The sequence below is a fragment of the Melospiza melodia genome, chromosome 1 (genome assembly GCF_035770615.1).
Source record: "Melospiza melodia melodia isolate bMelMel2 chromosome 1, bMelMel2.pri, whole genome shotgun sequence".
NCBI classification, from domain to species: domain Eukaryota; kingdom Metazoa; phylum Chordata; class Aves; order Passeriformes; family Passerellidae; genus Melospiza; species Melospiza melodia.
In genome coordinates this window covers 174,198,130-174,217,272 of record NC_086194.1, presented here as the reverse complement: position 1 = coordinate 174,217,272, position 19,143 = coordinate 174,198,130, and the positions used below count along the sequence as shown (strand labels likewise).

The window sequence follows — 19,143 nt, the reverse complement described above, 5'->3', positions numbered from 1 at the left end:
TGTCCACAGTGCCACAGTGACAATGGTGGCCCCAGTGGCCGCATGGTGGCAATAGCTGCGATGGTGGCCATAGTGGCAGTGGTGGCCTTGGAAGCTTTGGTGGTCTTGTTTCTCTGGGGGTCATGGTGGTCTTGGTGATTGTGGTGGCCACAGTGACAACAGTGACCTTGGTTGTCATGGTGGCCATAGTTGCTGCAGTGACCACAGTGACCTTTGTGTCTTCGTGGCTCAGAGGATTCCAGTGGCCACTGCCAGGGCTGTGGTGGCCAGAAGGAGTCCTCCAACGTGGAAGGGGGCACTGGGGAGACTCCCACCTGAGGGACAAAGAGAGAGACGTAAGGGGATCATGAGGGGAGTGAAGGGGTCAGGGATAGAAAGGGAGGCTTAGGGGTTACAGGAGAGATGGGGGCCATGAGGTGACAGATGACAGGGTGTCAGGGGAGGCATGAGGGGGGAACAGAGGCCAGGGAGGTCAGGGGCGTCTTGGTGGGCTTAGGAGTGACAGGGGGCAGGATGAGTCAGGGATTGCCACAGGGGGTTACAGGGTTTCAGGGAGTGCCATGGGGGCATCCTGGCCCACCTCTGTTCTGTACACAGCGCCCATCCCCAAAGCACTGCCTTCATCAGAGAGGGACAGGGTTGGTACCCTGTGGGGTCCCTGTCCCTGTCCCTGTCCCCTGTTCCTGTTGTCCCCTGGCACAGGTGCTCCTGTCCCTGTGCCTACAATGGATGTCCCCAGACTTGGTTTCCTCCAGGGTATCCTTGTCCCCCCACATACCATGGGAGTCCCTGTCCCCCATCCCCAGTGAGTATCATTGTCCCCTGTGCCTTATCATGGCTGTCCCCATTGCCCCAGGCTGTCCCCTGTAGTGTCACCTCGCAGCCACTCGCAGTTGTATTTGCTGTAGGTCCCACTGGAGTGGAGCTGGATCTGTGTCTTGTCCCCTTCCTGGGTGTATTGGGTGACATTGAAGGTCTCAAAGGGTGGGATCAGCACAATTTTGAGTTCTGGTAGGTTGGTGAACAACTGGATTTCCCCGCCATGGCATGTGTACACCTCTAGCATTGTGGAATTGGAGCACTCGCCAATTTGTTTGCTCGGAAACATTGGCATGAATGCACCAAACCGGATGGTGTCACCACGCTGTGCCTCAAACCGGGTGTCACACACCTTCAGGAACGCGTCCCGACACTGCCCGTTCTGAGCATCCCTCAGTGTGGCCACGGCGTCGGTCAGCAGGAAATGCAGCGTTTTGAAGTGGAAGTTGTCTCGGTACTCCTGGCTGGAGCGCCCAGCCACAAGCACTGCCTCAGTGAACACACTGGACAGATCAGATGTTGCAAAGGCCATGATGGCAGTGGCCTGGTCTGGGGACAGAGGGGACTCAGGGGGCCACTGACTCTGCCACTCAGCTGCAGCCCTTACCCAAACCTCGGCAAACTTCTTGTTCTGCTGGAACTCAGAGCGGTTGAGGGCCGGCAATGCCGCCTTCATGGCAGGGACGCAGCCCTGGTACTGGTCATCAAAGGAGTTCGGGGCCATGTCCAGGAGGATCACATTGACAGCCGTGGTGGCCATGGCCATTGCCAGCAGTGCCAGGGTCTGAGCCAGGGGGGCCATGGTAGGGAGAGGCTGCAGGGACCAGGCTGGGACACTGGAGGACAAAGAGGGGACACAAAGGAGACATGGGGAGTGTTCCTTAATGAGGGACTGGGCAGGGGAGTGGCACCAGCCCAGAGGGAAGGCAGGCACTCCCGGCCAGCAGACCCCTGGGCATGTCTGGGGTCCCTGATCCTGGGGTTACTTATGCCTGGGGTTACTTATGCCTCTCCAACATCTCCCAAGCACCCGGGACCCCAATCCCAATCCACAGTATCATGGCCCCCCAGAAGACAAATCTTACTCCCATGACTACAAGTGCCCTCAGAATCCCGACCCAAATCCTGGGGTCACTCCCTGAGCCCCCCAGTGTCCTCCTCGGCCTGTCTCCACACCCCAATCCCACTTCCCGTCCCCAAATTCATGGTGTCACCCCAGAACCTCAACCAAATCTGGACATCACCCCCTGCCCCTACAGTGACTCCAAGTCCCCCCATGACCCCAATCCCACTCCCACCATCTCATGTTCCCCCTCACTTACCCCCAGAGCAGCCCACAACACAATCCCAGTCCTGTGACTCCCCCAGTGTTCCCCCAGCACCACAATCCCAATCCCATGTCCTCACCAAGTATTGCCTAGAGTCCGCCAGTCCCTGATACCGAAATTGGCTGGGGTGAACTCCCTGATGCAGCTGGAGGTATCAGAAAGCCAGAATTCTTTATTCGCTTGGACTCAGAGTGGATCTCTCCTGGTTGTGCAGGTAAGGGTGGACTGTGCCACAGGGAATTTATCCATTGTAATATAAATACTGATACCCATAAAATGGGCTTCTTAGCCAATACAAATCCAGCACTATTCCTAGAAGCAATTTGTATGACTGCCTCTACCAGGAAATATTTTTGATTGTCCTGGAGAGTCATAAAAATGGGATGTCAGAATGTGGGTTTTACTGTGTCCCATATCCCAGATGACCTCATCTTGAACTTTTGCTTTGGGCAGGGGCTGCTCCTTCTGTGTTACAGAACTTGTCAAAAACCCCTCAGTGGAGTTCCCTTTATCTCTTTCTCCACAGGTTCCAGCAACCTTTGCTCTTCTGTGTACACATTTTATTGTTTATAAAACATCCTTTTATTGTTTTTTGCTCATTCCTCTTTAAACTGTACCTAGCACCATTAAGGGATCTGAAACTTTCTATTCTCTCTCTTATTGCTCACCCCCCTGAAGGCCAGTCCCACTTCTCAGAGACTGTTCTCCTCATCCAAGAGGTCCAGAAATCCAATGTGGGACAAAAGTTTATGGTATATACTCGCCATAGACTCAAGGGGATGTGCAACACAGGGAGGAGCTCGCCGTGTTACAAAGTCCTCTGGAATTGCCAGTGAGAAAAAGAGGAAATGTAGGAACGCACTTGCCATCTGCTTTGAGCATTGCTTATGCCCATGGAGCCATATGCAGAGAAAGAAGTCAATTAACAGCACAGGGATCTCCAATTAAATATAAACAAGAAATATTGTCCTTCCTCGATACCACCCAGCTGCCCAAAGAAGTGGTCGTACTACAATCCAGGGCACACCAACTTGGGGACTGACAAATCCCTGTGGGTAAATAGGCTTAAAATAAAGCTGCATGAGAGGTTCTGCAACAAAGCATCCTGGTGTTAATTCCTGAGAGAGGAATTCAGCCCCAAAGGTGAGGCCTGGATAGAGTTGGGCAGATTGAAAATTGGCTGCTTATCTAGAAGCCCACAATAAAGAGGGAGGCTGGTTAAGTGAGTGCGAGGTAACTCCCAATAACCAGGCCAGGCCCTCCCCAACTGATGCTGCAATTTTTAAAGGAGAAAAGCACCAGCAAAGCTCTGGGGAATCAATGTGATGGGCACTGGTCTGAAGCCTCAGATCCTCAGTGAGTGTAGGACAAAACTGTCAGATCAGTTAATGAGCAATGGCCAATTTGTTTTCAAAAGAACCCTGTGAATTAAAAACCATCAACTCCGGGCATCACTGGAAGTGGAAACACTCCCAATGATAAATGACAAATGGAATTTCTGAGCCACCACGCCAACATGGGCTCAGGTATCTCCTGGTTTTGGTGGATCATTTTTGGGGCTCCAGAACAGTTCCTGTCACACCAGCAAGGCCAGGGAAGTCACGCAGGCACTGCCCCAAGAGATCATCCCAAGGCTCAAGGTTCTTACAGGGATGTCAGCTGATAAGGGACACCAAGTGGTATCTGAGGTGTGGCAGCAACCTAGTGAGAAGTGGGGAGTGGGACTGGGGGGAACTGGGGGAACATGCAACAGTGTGATTGGGGTCATAGGGGGTAAGTAATAAGAGAAACAATAGAAAGTTTGAGTTCTCCCGAAGGTGCTGGGTTGGGCTTAAAGGTGAATGAGCAAAAAACCATAAAAGGATGTAAAAGTGAGCACACAGCAGGCCAAAGGTGGCTGGAACCTGTGGAGAACCAGATGAGGTAACTGCAGTGAGGGGGTTTTGGCAAGTTCTGCAACACAGAAGGAGCAGAGCCTGCAAATGCGAAAGCTTGAGGCAAGGTCATCTGAGATATTGGAGCACTCAGAGAAAACTACACCCAGAAATCCCATTTTTATGACTCTCCATGACAACAAAAATTGTTTACTGGTAGAGGCAGAGCCATGCCCATTACTTAAGGGAGAAGTGCTGGGTGTGTACTAGCTAAGCAGCCAAATTTAAAGAATATGTATAATTAGAATACATAGATTCTTTTGGCAAGGTCCCCCCTGATGTGCAGGACCAGGAGAGATCTGCTCTGAGTCTGAGCTGATAAAGAATTCCAGCTTTCTGCTACCTCCAGTTCCATCAGGGAGTTCAGTCCAACCAGTTTCAATATTGGTGGCTGGGGGGAATTCAGGGGACACTTGTGGAAGGACATGGGACTGGGATTGTAGAGTGGGGGCATGGAGGGCTCAAGGCCAACATTGCAGGGTCAGGGCTGGATCTCAGAATTTGGGTTGGGGTCCTGGGGTGCCATGAAATTGGTAAGAGGACTGGGAGCAGTTCTGAGATCTGAGAGAGGGCCAAGGCTGATGGGGGCGGGGGAGGTGGGGGGGGGGTTTGAGGGACTGGCTTTAGGAATTTGGGTGATTTTCCTGAGCGGCCTGAGGTCACAAGAGGGCTACAAAGGTCTGGGAGAACAAATGAGATCCTGGCGAGCACCAGGGGGACATTAGAAGGGTAAACCAAGGATTGGGATTGGGACTGGGCAGCTGGTGTGTGGGGATTGAGAGACATGGACTCTGCAATGCCAGCAAAGCAAAGGCATTTATTACACCACTTTACCAGGATTTGTAGCTCACTATGTTTTTACGAAATTTTCTACTTGGACCCCTTTGCCCCAATCCCCTTAAAAACACAATTTTCTCAATTATCCTTCTTACACTAATAAAGTCCTTGTTATCTCTTTGACCAGCAACGTCCCTGTCATCTCTTCTCTGGTTAGAGCAGTCAGCGTGAAGGTCAGAAGTGTCCAGACATGATGGTCAGAGTGATCAGACATGATGACTTCACTTCTGATCTTGCCTTGGGTTTTTCTCTTTCATGGTTTTCACCATACCAGGGCCACAAGGTCTGCAGAGCTCCCAAGTGGAGCTTCTATAGTGGTCTGGTCTCCACCATCTCAGTCTTTTTTTTTTTTCTTATGCAAAGAGTTTGTGCACCTTGATTTTAAAGCAGTTCCCATCTGTAAGGCTATTATCCTATTAATACTCTTACTGGTTGTATGCTAAATGCAGGATAAAATATATGGAATACAGATCACAATCAATAAAAACTTAGCAAACACAATCGTGTCAATGACAAAGAGACTCACTGCATAGAAGAACAAAAGGATAATGTCCAAGGTCTCCTTGGAAATGAGAATAAATGGCCACTGTTCTAAAGTTCGTATCACTGGAGCTCAGGGGCCATGCTGAGCCCTACACAGAAGAACCCTTCCCATGTACTACCATGTGTCCTCAGTGTCCCCTCAGTGGATCCTACTTTGTCCCCCAGTGTCCCACACTGCTCCCAGTAACTTCCCCACCATGGCCCTCCTGGCTCACACCCTGGCACTGCTGGCAATCAAGGTGGTGCCCCTGGACATGGCTCAGAACTCCTTTGAGGACCAGTACTGGAGTTGTGGCCACACCATGACCACGGCATTGCCAGCCCTCAGCCACTTTGAGCACTGGCTCTGTACTAGCTAAGCAGCCGATTTTAATGAATATGTATCATTAGGATGGATAGATTCTGTTGGCAAGGTCCCCCGGGATGTGCAGGACCAGGAGAGATCTGCTCTGAGTCTGAGCTGATCAAGAATTCCATCTTTCTGCTACCTCCAGTTCCATCAGGGAGTTCACTCCGGCTGATTTCAATATCAGAAGCTGGGGGGACTCCAGGGGACACTTGTGGAGTGACATGGGACTGGGATTGCCTATTCATAGACTGTTATGCATATCCATATACTTCCATAAACTAGCTTCCATATTCCAAGAACTATTTAACACGGCCCATCCTTGGGTCTGCCTTTCTTAGAGCATGGCTGCTTCTTGGCTGTGGTTTTGGCTGCTTCTCTTTATCACTTCCAGTTTGGCCTTTGGTCCATACTTTCTTCAGACAGCAGATGCGCAAAATTGGCATATCAATGGCAGGGTCCTCATGACATGTTCACTGGATGTTATCCCAACCAAAGAGACCGTTCATTCATAACTATGTCACCTACCACAACTACCATGTTGACCATCTAAGATTTTGTTAATAGCAGAAATAAAAGCAAAATTATTTGAACATATACATGTAGCATTCATCTTAATATTTTCAAAAAACCAAGAAATTTGATATGTCTTCCATTCTCTTTTCCTGTTTTTCTCTTTTCCTCCAGGGAAAATGTCAGGGGTGGCCTTAGCACCTCGGTGATCTCTCTTTTCTGGGGCTCATGGATGTCTTGGTGATATTGGGGACCACAGGGAATTGAGAAACGACCACTCACTTTAAATTTTTAAATGTTAATTAGACCTCAACAACACAACAAAGAGACTGAATAAGGAAAAAGGGACAGCACTGGGAGTGTGGCCAACTGCCACAAAATGGTGGCTCAGCATTTTATACCCCCTTTTTGTGGCATTTAACCAAATTCATACTCATAAGCAGTCATACATATTCAAACATTTTCCTTATAAATCCCTGGCCCCTCCCAAAGTCTGCCAGTTGACTCTTCCTTGCTGTCCATTGGTAGAGACCTTTCTCCTGTGTGAGATTGGAGGTGAGGTGTTGTCATCCCACGCCATCCCAGCAACAGACTTGGCCCTTTCCCAACGCTCCCATGCAAGGGGCAGAGGTGCACACCCTCCCTCCACATGACCCTGACAACCTTGACAATCAAAGCTGTCTGTTTGCAACAATATGGAAGGTGGGAAGGGGATTGTGGGGAGAACAGAGAATGCCCAAACAACAAACTACTATACCATAACCATACATCAACCAAACTTCTCTTAGCATACACACAATACTCACCCCTTAGTTGTGAGAGTCAATTATCACATTACCCATCTATGACAAAACTGTGGCTGCCCCATCCCTGGCCATGTCCAGAGCCAGGTTGGGAAACATAGAGCAGCCTTGCCCATGAGAAGATGTCCCTGCTCATAGCAGGGCTGGCACCGGAGAGGCTTTAAGGTCACTCCATCCCAAACCATTGCAGAGCCCCCGGGGCTGGGATGGGACGAGGCTGGCCCTCGGCAGTGCCAGCAGCTCGTGCTGCTGCCTGCTGTTGGCACCCGGAACTGCACAGTGCCACTGAATTCCCAAGCTCGCTGCTGCCCTCTGGTGGACAATTCCCAAACTGAAACTGCCACAATCCCCAAATCCCAGAATGGGTCAGGCTGGAAGGACCCAGAGTGAGCACCTGGCCCAACCTCCCAGCTCAGGCAGCGTCTTCCCTGAGACCAGGATTGGGTCCAGAGCAGCAGCCCAGAAAGGGACATGGCACTGGGTAGAACTGGATCTGGCACCAAACAGAGCTGGACACAGCACTCCTGATGTGCCTCCCTTGGAAGGGCAGAGGGGTACGATCACTGCCTGACTCCCTGGGCCTGCCCCTCCTGATGCCGCTGGATCCCTCTTGGCCCCAGGCCACACAGCCAGCTCCACTGGTCACCCACCAGCACCCCCAGGTTCTTCTCCAGAGCTGCTCCAGCAGGTACCCCTGAGCTCCAGTGTGGGTCTTTTGCAAATTCTGGAGCACAGAAGGGCAGTGCCTGCAAAAAGCAGAAGTTGCAGGAAAGGTCATCTGGCATATTGGGGCACTCAGTGAAAACCACACTTAGAAACGCCTTTGGATGACCCTCCAGTACCATAAATGGACTTCCAGAAAGAGCCACAACCATGCAAATTATTTCCAGTGAAGGTGACATATCTGCATTGTTTAAGAAGCCCCTTTAATGAATATTTATAATTGTGGTGGATAAATACCCCATGGCAAAGTCCCCCTTTATCTGCAGGACCAGGAGAGATCTGCTGTGAGTTCGAGCTGATCAAGAATTCTGGCTTTCTGCTACCTCCATTTCCAGCAGGGACATCACTCGGGCCAATTTCGGTATCAGGGGCTGGGGGACACTGAGGACACTTGTGCAAGGGAGATGGGCCTGGGATTGCAGAGCGGGACCATGGCGGGCTCCAGGGGGATGTTGTGGGGATAGGGGGTGACCCCCAGATTTGGGTTGAGGACCTGGAGTGACATGAAATGGGTAATGGGACTGGGAGCGGGTTTTGGGTCTGGGAGATGGACTTGGGGGACACTGGAGCTGGTGAGGGAGTGGCTTTAGGAATTTGGGTGAAGTCCCAGAGTGATCTGGGGTCACAAGAGAGTTGCAGAGGATTGGGAGTAGGCTTGAATTCCTGGGGAGCACTGGTGGGACAATGGAAGGGTAAATACAGGACTTGGATTGGGACAGGGTGACTGGTTGGGCGCTGAAGGGAAAATTGGGGAGATCAGGGACTGTTCCCAGAGTTTGGGCTGGGGTGGCACTAGAGGGGGAAAGGACAAGGGACTGGGAGTAGGATTGTGGGGCTAGTGGGCATAGGGATTACACTGGGGGGGGAGGGGTCAAAGCAGTGGGGTCCAGGGGGTGCATATTTTGGAGTGGGATTTGGGTCCTGGGAGTCGCAGCTGGGGGGACAGGGAGTGACCTCAAAATTGGAATTAAGTTCCTGGGGTTCTAGGAGGACACTAAGGGTTGAGGACATGGGACCATGGGATGGGAGTGGGGTTCTGATGGAAGTCCAGGAATGACCCCAGGGTCCTGGGCTCAGCATCCCAGGATGTTTCCAGGGGCCTTGTAGCCAAAGCTGCCTCTCCACCCCATGGCTGGCCCCAGTTCCCCTCCTCAGCCCATCACAGAGGAACTTTTCCCATGTGTTACTTTGTGCTCCAAGTGTTCCCTCAGTGTGTCCCTTTTTGTCCCCCAGTGTCCCACACTGCTCGTGGTGGGCCTTCCTTGCCATGGCCCTCCTCACTCACACCTCGGCACTGCTGGCAGTGACTATGGCCACCATGGCCATCATCCTTTGATGACCGGTATGAGGGCTGTGGCCCTGCCATGAACGCAAAGTTGCTGGACCTCTACAATTTTGAGTACCAGAAGAATCCTCACTTTGCCTGGGGCTGGTATCATGCTGAAGCTGAGTGGCGCAAGCGGGGCTCTCCTGTGTCCCCTCTGACATCCCAATGGCAGGCTGTGGCTCTCATGGCCTACACATCGCAGGACATTTACAAGGACTTCAATGCAGCTGTGCGCACAGCTGGGCTCTCCTGCCAGGTATACAGGAACATCTTCCACTTCAAAACGCTGCATTTCCTACTGACCCCGGCCCTGGTGACACTGAGGCAGGCTCAGAACAGGCAGTGTCATCACGTGTTCCGGGGCGTGCGTGACGTTTGTTTCAAGGCACAGCGTGGCCAGAGTGTCCGATTTGGTCAATTCACATCGACGTCTCCACGTAAAGAGATTGCTCTGCACTTTGGGACAGACACGATTTTCGAAGTGCACACGTGCCATGGCGTGGACATCCAGCAGTTTTCCCTGTATCCAGGGGAGGAGGAGGTGCTGATCCCACCCTTTGAGATCTTCGAAGTCACCAAAGTCACCCGGAATGGGAAGATGACATGGATCAGTCTCCGTTCTGCTGGGACTTTCAACAAATACAACTGCGAGTGGCACTGAGGTGACAGCACAGGGGACAGTCTGGGGTGATGGGGACACTCACTGTGGACTTGGGGACACCCATGATATGTCATGGGGGGGGGGCATGGGGACAGGGACAGGGGCATTTACTGTGTGTAGGCAGGACAAGGACACCCACAGCTGTGGAGACCCAATATGGAGACAGGGGACCCACGTGATAGGGCACAGGGGGTGAGGACACTCCCTGCCACCTGTGGGGACACTCACTGAGAGTTTGGATTCAGGGACTTCCAGTGCTGGGAGACCAGGTCTGGGGACACCAATTGTGGGCATGGGGGCAAGAATGTCCATGACAGGGCACAGGGAGAGGGGATCCCCACATCTGGGAGGTGACAGGGACAGGACCACTCCTGCAAGGGAAGGACGGAGATGGGGCCCTGCCTGTACCAACCCTGTCCCTCCCCATCAAATGCAGTGCTGTGAGGATGGTCCCTGTGTGCTGGATATGTGTCCCTGTCCTCCCAGCAGCACCTCCCAGGACCCTGGCAATCCCTGAACACCTGTCACCCCCATGGCACCCTCTGCTGCCCCTCAACCCTGTCACCCCTAAGCACACCTTGACCCCCTTGGTCTCTCTGATCCCTCCCATGTACCTCCCTGTGCCCCCATTGAAACCCTGTCACCTCATGGCCCCCATCTCTCCTCTCACCCCTAACCATCCATTATGGCTGTCCAAGACCCCCTCACTCCCCCCATGGTCCCCTGATGCCTCTTTGTCCCCCAGGTTTGGACCGTCCCCAGGACTTCCTTCCAACTTGGAGGACTCCTCCTGGCCACCACAGCCCTGGTAATGGCCACCAGCATTCTCAGCACCACCAAGGTCACTGAAGTCACTGTGGTCACTGTGGCAGCTGTGGTCACTGTGATCATCAAGACTTCAAGACTCCCTGAGCCACAAGGCTACCACAGAGACTGTGACCACTGTGCCCACCAAAGCCGTTGTGTAAAAAAATCCTATTGAAAAATTCTATTAAAACAATTCCACTAAATAATGTGATCAAAACAATTCCATTAAATAATTCTGTCACAGCCAGCCAAAAGTGACAATTCTAAAGCACAGTGGGATGACACTCCCCACACCAAAACTCGTGGGAATGTCTCTTTCCCTCTGCCTCAAGGAGGATCCTCAGTCAGCATCCCCTTCCCAAGGGAGGAACATCACACACATTTCATTGCAAGCAGGAATAGGGGAGAGGAATCTCTGTCTCAGAGGGGACTGGATGTTCCCAGGGTCAGCTGATGGATGGCCAGGCCCAGCTCTGGTGATCCATCCTCAGTTGTCAATTCAGGATTGGGGATTTGGGCTGGTTTTAGGCCAATTCAGAACCTAAATCAGATGAAGACTCTTCTCACTGTAGCCCTGATGGCCACAAATGGGGCATTGTCCCTTGGCCACATTCCAGGCAGAGCATCCTGCCACATCCTGCACTTTAGGGGGACCTTAAAGGCTGAAAACTGGGAGGGTCAAGTGGGCAAGGGCAGGTCCTGTCACTGGAGAGGAACAGTTCCCAGTGTCAGGCCGAGACAGGGGGGATATGCTGCACCAGCTGTGGGGAAATACCTGGGGATGCTGGTGGATTACTAGTGGAACTGGCTGGGTGTCCTGGGACCAGGAGGGATCCAGGGGGCATCATGAGGTGTGGGGTTAGTAGGTGAAGGAGTGGTTGTGCTCCTCTGCTCTGCCCAGGGAGGCACATCAGGAATGCCGTGTCCAAATCCATCCAGGGTCATGTCCAGCTCTGTCCAGTGCTGTGTCCAGTTTCGAACTGGTCTGGTTCCCAATCCTGGTCTCATGGATAACACTACCTGAGCTGGGAGGTTGGGCCAGGTGCCCACTCTGTGTCCTTCCAGCCTGACCCATGCTGGGATTTGGAGATTGTGGCAGTTGTGGTTTGGGAATTGTCCACAGGAGGGCAGCAGCGAGCGTGGGAATTCAGTGGCACTGTGCAGTTCCGGGTGCCAACAGCAGGCGGCAGCACGAGCGACTGGCGCTGCTGAGCGCCCGCCCTGCCCCATCCCGGCCCTGGGGGCTCTGCAATGGTTTGGGATGGAGCGACCTTAAAGCCCATCCAGTGCCAGCCCTGCCATGGGTAGGGACATCTTCCCCTGGGCTGGGATGCTCCAGGCCCTTGCAGGAGTGGGGCAGCCCCAACTTTGTTATCAACCTTGGCCTTGAACCCTTCCAGGAGTGGGACTGCGACAGCTTTGTTTTAGATGGGGAATATGATGATTGACTCTCACAATTAAGGGATGAATATTGTTTGTATGTTAAGAAAAGTTTTGTTGATGTATGGTCATGTCATTGAAGTATTTTCTTTGGACACCCTCTGTTCTCTCCATAGTCCCCTTCCCCCACCCATATTGTTCCTACCATACAGCACTGATTTTCAGGGTTTTCAGGGACATGTGGAGGGATGGCGTGTACCTGTGCCCCTTGCATGGGGCAGCTGGGAAAGGGCCAAGCCTGTTGCTGAGGAGAAGTGCCAGGACAACACCTCACCTCCAAACAGACTTAAGGAAGGTCTCTACCAATGGACAGCAAGGAAGTGTAAACTGGCTGACTTTGGGAGGGGCCAGGGATATAGGAGGAATATTTCTGTATATGTATGACTACTTATGGATATGTATTTGGCTGATGCAACACCAGGGGTATAAAAGGCAGAGCCGCCATTTTGTGGATGAGACTCTGGCCTCAGCTAAGCACACTAGTTAGGATTCAAGTGGAACAACATTTCGCTATCTACACTCTGAGCAGAAAAATTTGCCTTGCCAGAGGTTTAATTGCACAAAGGAGACACAAGAGCTCTGTAATTTTATTAATGATCAAAGGGAGAGGACGTGGGCAATTTCCCCATGGGGATGTCTCAAAATGCTGGACCATGCAGACCCCTCTTAATCCCAATTTCCTGTCCAGATCACCCTCTCCCTTTCTCCATTGGCAGAGGTATTCGGAAGGGGCAGACTTCCTAATCCAGCTACTGAATGTCCTCTTGCTACACACCCCGCCCTTCTGTAACAGACACATGACCATTAAAATGAGCTGTAAGCTTCACCATGGGGAGGAAAATTCAAATTCATAAGCCTGTTAAGTCTCTGTTCTTCTCAAAGTTCAGGAAATTCGCTGGACCTTGTCTGAGCAGCAGGCCAGGTCAATGAAGAACATTTTCTGAAACTGATAACTTCCCTGGTCACTTCCTTCTCTACAAGGCCCTGGCCATATCCACCACCAGATCCACACAATCTATTCGTAAAGAAACATTCCTATTATTCCTTTCTAGGTTGAATTAATTGGGAAGCGGCAATAGAGTTTGGCTTGGTTTAAGTCCTGAATATATGGGAATTCACAGGATTTGGGAGAGAATGCAAATTAATGAATTGGCAAAGAAGTAAAGGCCAGTTAATGAGATGTTGGGGGGTGGGGAGTAGGTAGGAAATTTTTTTTTGTCTTCTCTTCCTCTTTTTTTCCTTATTTCCACCCAGGGAAAATGGCATTGGTGGCCTTGGTAGCTTTGGTTGCCTCTTTTCTCTGGAGGTCACTGTGGCTCTGGTGATTGTGGAGACCACAGTGTCTTCCTTACCTCATGTCTCAGACAATACTGGTAGCCACTACCAGGGCTGTAGTGGCCAGGAGGAGCCCTCTGAGGTGAGAGGGGGCCCTGGGGATGCTCCCACCTGGGGGGGAAAAAGAGGGGGGTGAGTGGTTCATGAAGGTGTGGGGGTTGAGGCTGGTCAGAGAGGAGTCAGGGATTACATGGGTACAGAGGGGGCCATGAGGGGCCATGAAGGACCATGATCTCTCCTGCTGCTGCACAACAGAGGGGACTTTGCCACATAGAATCTATCAGTCCTAATTATACATATTCATTCAAATGGGCTCCTTAGCTAATACAAAACCAGCACTTTTCCCATAAATAATTCGCATGGCTCTGACTCTTTTGGGAAATAATTTTTATTGTCCTGGAGGATCATGAAAATGGGGTTTCTGGGGATCATTTCATTGAGTGCTCCAACATCTCCAGATGACCTTGCCTCAAACTTTCGCTTTGGGCAGGTGCAGCTCTTTCTGAGTTTCAGAATTTGTCAAAAACCCCACTGCATTGCCTTTATCTCTTTCTCCACTGCTTCCAGCCACTTTTATTGTCCTGTGTAAATACTTTTACAGCCTTTTATCATTTTTGCCAGTCAGATTTTAAGTTCTACCCAGCACCTTCAGTATGTGGGGAAAAGCCACACTACGAAAAGCCAAGTGTTCAAAAAGTAGTCTTGAAACTTGATTGGAATAAAGGGACAGAGTTTCCACAGCCATATTCCCTGTGGGGTTTCTCTCTCAAGGATTCGGAGAGCTCAGCCTCCTTTTATCCCGTACTCCCGGCTGCATGTTGCCCTCTCCCTTTTCCCATTGGCTGAGGTACCTGCGGAGGACGGGGTAAGTATAAGTCCAATTGTGTCAGGAACCCACGTCTTAAAAAAGGAACCCACTAGGCCACAGCAAAATATCCAAATATGGATAGCATTTTAACCAGACCAGTGAAGAGATTTTTGCTTTTATTTCCAGCACATCTGTCTCAAAATACAAAATGGAGACATGACAGCTCACTGATCCACACCAAAAAATGTCTCTTCCAGCAGCGCTGGTATAGAAAAACATAAAATTATCTCAGACTAGAATTCAGCCAATCAGACACAGAAAACACGTATTGACAATCATTCTATCCAATCCCACAAAGCACACGCAATGATAGTTAAAACAAAGACTTGTTCATAAGAGACAAAGAACAAAGTTCTATTCATGCTAACTTTTTAAAGATATACATTAAATAACCTTGTTGCCATCCTAAAGCCAATTCTACAGAAGCCTATTGTTATTTGTCACGTCTACTGCTTGGGAAACTTTTCTGCTTGCATGGGAAACTTTTCTGCAATGCTAACAAAACTCCAATCTAAGGCCTACATACTTTTTTTAACAATTTCTTAAAAATCCTCTAGCCTTATGGATTCCAACAGTACTGGGAAGATGCAGCATTCCCCAACCACCTACCCCATATCCCCCTTGAAGCTGGCATTTTCTCCCAAAGTTCAGAAGTTCAGGCTGTGTGAGTTATGGAATAGACTGGGTGGGGAACAATTTCTCTTATTAGATGAATGTTCAGGACTTCAAACTTTCTGGTCAAGCCACCAGGGTTCTATGACAAACCACATGTGTGCTGGTGTAGAGATATCAAGACCCATTTTGAAGACACTGACAACAATTTCTCATAAAAGTCTTCAACCATCCAAGTAGTTTTTCAAAGACATCACCACCCATCTTTCCTATAAAATCCTTCCCTGTGATGGTGGTGATGCCCTGGCACAGGTTGCCCAGAGAACCTGTGGCTGCCCCATTCCTGGCTGTATCCAAGGCCAGGCTGGGCAGGGCCTGGAGCAGCCTGGCCCAGGGGAAGATGTCCCTGCCCATGACAGGGCTGACACCGGACAGGCTTTAAGGTCGCTCCATCCCAAACCATTGCAGAGCCCCTGGGGCCGGGATGGGGCGGGGCGGGCGCTCAGCAGCATCAGCAGCTCGTGCTGCCGCCTGCTGTTGGCAACTGGAAGTGCAGCTGGGGGCAGCGCAAGCACAGTGCCGCTGATTGCCCGTGCTAGCTGCTGCCCTCCGGTGGACAATTCCTGAACCACAACTGCCAGAATCTCCAAATCCCGGAATAGGTCAGGCTGGACAGACCCACAGTGGGCATCTGGCCAAACCTCCCAGCTCAGGCAGCGTCATCCCTGAGACCAGGATTTGGGTCCAGAGCAGCCCAGAACTTGAATGGCACTGGGCAGAGCTGGATAGGGCATTCCAGATCTGCCCTCCTGGGCAGGGCAGAGGGGCATGAAAACACCCTGACTTCCTGGCCCTGCTCTTCCTGATACCTCCTGGATCCCTGCTGGCCCCAGGCCACAGAGCCAGCTTCACTTGTCACACACCAGCAATCCTAGGTTCATCTCCACAGCTTCTCCAGCTAATCCTTCCCAGCCAGAGATGTCTGTTCCCAGGGGCAAGACCTGCCCTTGCCCTCTTGAACCTCCCAGTTTCCCGCCTTTAAGGTCCCCTGAACTGCAGGACGTGGTTGGATGCTCTGCCTAGAATGTGGCCAAGGGACAATGGCCCATTTGTGGCCATCAGGTCAACATTGAGAGAGGTCTTGATCTGATTTTGGTGCTGAATGGGGCTAAAACCAACTCAAATCACCAACTTCAAATTCACAACTGAGGGTAAAAGACCAGAGCTGGGCCTGGCCATCCATCATCTGACCCTGGGAACATTCAGTCGTGTCAGACAGAGATTCCTCTTCCCTATTCTGCTTGCAATGAAAGTGTGTGACATTCCTCCCTTGGGTAGGGGATGCTCCCCAGGGATGCTTCTCGAGGCTGAGAGAAAGAGATGTTCGCATGATTGTTGGTGTGGGGACTGACATTGAGCCCTGTTTAGGAATTGTCTCTCTTTGCTGGCTTTGTCAGAATTAATTAACAGAATTGTTTTGATTGAATTTTTTATTAGAATTTATTTGCACAATGGTCTTGGTGACCACACTGGCCAGGGTGGCTGTGGTAGCCTTGTGGCTGAGGGTGTCTTGGTGATCATGGTGGTCACAGCTGCTGCAGTGTCCACAGTGACCTTTGGTGACCTTGATGGCCTCATGGCTCAGAGGATCCTGGTGGCCACTGCCAAGGCTGTGGGGGTCAGGAGTTCTCTGAGGTGGAAAGGAGCTCTGCAGACACACTAACCTGGGGGAAAAAGAGGGAAATCAGTGGGGCCATGGGGGTAGTAAGGGGTCAGGGATAGCCATAATGGGGGGTTAAGCATGACAGTAGAGATGGGGGCATGAGTGTGACAGGGTGACAGGGAGTTGGGGGGGGATACAGGAGGGTACAGGGGCCAGAGAGGTCAGGGGAGTCATGGTGGGCTTAGAGGTGACAGGGGTGAGGGGTCTTCAGGGATTGCCATGGGGGTTATAGGGGGTTACAGGGTTTCACAGAATGGCACGAGGCGGTCCTGGCCCACCCCTTTTTTGTACACAGGGCCCCTCCCCACAGCACTGCCTTTATCAGAGGGACAGGGTTGGTACCCTTGGGAGAACCCCGTCTCTGTCTCTTGGTCCCTGGCATGGGTCGTCCTGTCCCTGTTCCCTCCTGGAAGTGGGGGTCCCCATCCCTGTTCCCTGTCATGTGAGTTCCTGTCCCTGTGCCCACAGTGAGTGTCCACAGACTTGGTGTCCCCAGCCCAGGGTATCCTTGTTCCCCCACACACTGTGGGTGTCCCTGTACCTCATCCCCAATCAGTGTCATTTTCCCTTGTTCCTTATCATGGCTGTCCCCATTCCCCCAGGTTGTCCCCTGTAGTGTTACCTCGCAGCCACTCGCAGTTGTATTTGCTGTAGGTCCCGGTAGACTGGAGCTGGATCTGTGTCTTGTCCCCTTTCAGGGTGTATTGGGTGACCTTGAAGGTCTCAAAGGGTGGGATCAGCACGATCTCAGGTTCTGGATGTTCGCTGAAAAACTGGATTTCCACGCCATAGCATGTGCGCAGCTCGAGCATTGTCTCACCGGGACACTCGCCAATTTGTTTGCTCGGGAACACCGGCGTGAAATGACCAAACCGGATGGTTTCACCAGGCTGTGTCTCGAACCGGGTGTCACACACCTTCAGGAACGCATCCCGACACTGCCCTTTCTGAGTGTCCCTCAGTGTGGCCAGGGCATCGGTCAGCAGGAAATGCAGTGTTTTGAAGTGGAAGTTGTCCCGGTATTCCTGCCTGGAGCGCCCAACCACATGCACGGCCTCATTGAATGTCCTGGGGTCAGTCATTGTGAAGGCCATGATGGCAGTGGCCTGCTCTGCAGACAGAGGGGACTCAGGGAGGCCCTGACCCTGCACCTTGGCTGCAGCCTTCACCCAAACCTCAGCAAACTCCTCGTTCTGCTGGAAATCAGAGCGGTTGAGGGCCGGCAATGCCGCCTTCATGGCAGGGCCACAGCCCCGGTACTGGTCATCGAAGGAGTCCGGGGCCATGTCCAGGGGAATCACGTCGACAGCCATGGTGGCCATGGCCATTGCCAGCAGTGCCAGTGTCTGAGCCAGTGGGGCCATGGCAGGGAGAGGCCACAGGGACCGATGTGTACACTGGAGGACACAGAGGGGACATGGGAGAGACACGGGGAGGGTTCATCAGTGAGGGACTGGGTAAGGGAGTGGGATCAGCAGGTGAGTGGGGTCAGGGGGAAGGGAGGCACTCCTGCCCAGCCGACACCTAAACATATCTGAGTTCCTTGATCCCAAATCCTGGGGTTACTTATGCCTCCCCAAGATACCCCAGCCCCACAGACCCCAATCCCACAGTACCATCGCGACCAGAAGCCCAATCCCACACCTGACTACAAGTCCCCTCAGCCCCAGCAGAATCCCGACCCAAATCCTGGGGTCACTCCCCGAGATCCCCGGTGTGCCCCTCAGCTGGTCCCCAGACCCCACTCCTACTACCATTCCCGAAATTCTTTGGTGTCACCCTATAACCTCAACCCAAATCCAGGCATCATCCCCAGCCCCAAAAGTGTCTCCCAGCCCCCCATGACCCCAGTCGCACTCTCACCATACCGTGTCCCCCCTCATTTTCCCCCAGAAAACCCCATCACCCCAATCCCAGACCTGTGACTCCCCCAGTATTCCCCCATGTCCGCAATCCCAATCCCTCAGTCCCGTGTCCCCTCAAGGAGTCCTCCCACACTCACCCCTCCACAATACCTAAATCAGCTGGAGTGAACTCCCGGATAGATATGGAGATAGCAGAAAGCCAGAATTCTTTATCAGCTCGGACTCACAACAGATCTCTCCTGGTCCTGCACATCAGGGGGAAATTTGCCATGGGGTATTTATTCACCATAATTATAAATATTCATTAAAATGTGTCCCTTATCTAATACAGAAAATGTACTTTTCTAGTAAATCATTTGCATTGATCCACCTTCTTTGACAAGAACTTTTATTGTCCTGGAGAGTCATAAAAATGGGGCTTCTGGGGCTCAGTTTCACCAAATACCTTGATATCAAAGGGACTGTTCCTGGAACAATTTCTTTGCACAGGTGCTGTTGGTTCCTGTTACAGAACTTGCCAAAACCCCACTGGAGTTCCCTTTAGCTGTTTCTCCAACGGTTCTAGCCGTGACTTTCATCCTGTGTGCACACTTCTCCATCCTTTTATAATTTCTGCCAGTTTGTCTTCAGGCTTTGTCCAGCACCTTCAGGGGAAGGGA

General features: G+C 51.7%; 3 protein-coding genes across 3 annotated transcripts; 1 reads left to right on the top strand and 2 right to left on the bottom strand.

Annotated features, from left to right (window-relative positions):
• Window positions 1-228: 228 nt before the first annotated feature.
• Window positions 229-1,621, bottom strand: LOC134418932 (erythroblast NAD(P)(+)--arginine ADP-ribosyltransferase-like). The gene is made up of 2 exons (XM_063157985.1): window positions 877-1,621; window positions 229-314 (listed from the first exon to the last, which is right to left on the bottom strand). Exons 1-2 carry the CDS (start codon window positions 1,619-1,621, stop codon window positions 229-231), a joined length of 831 nt encoding a protein of 276 aa, XP_063014055.1.
• Window positions 1,622-5,658: 4,037 nt separating this feature from the next.
• LOC134418864 (NAD(P)(+)--arginine ADP-ribosyltransferase 2-like) lies at window positions 5,659-9,834 on the top strand. Its single transcript, XM_063157870.1, has 2 exons — window positions 5,659-5,791; window positions 9,239-9,834. Exons 1-2 carry the CDS (start codon window positions 5,659-5,661, stop codon window positions 9,832-9,834), a joined length of 729 nt encoding a protein of 242 aa, XP_063013940.1.
• A 4,365-nt stretch (window positions 9,835-14,199) lies between these two features.
• On the bottom strand, window positions 14,200-17,983 carry LOC134418810 (erythroblast NAD(P)(+)--arginine ADP-ribosyltransferase-like). Its single transcript, XM_063157740.1, has 3 exons — window positions 17,242-17,983; window positions 15,357-15,452; window positions 14,200-14,267 (listed from the first exon to the last, which is right to left on the bottom strand). Exons 1-3 carry the CDS (start codon window positions 17,981-17,983, stop codon window positions 14,200-14,202), a joined length of 906 nt encoding a protein of 301 aa, XP_063013810.1.
• Between the last annotated feature and the right edge of the window lie 1,160 nt (window positions 17,984-19,143).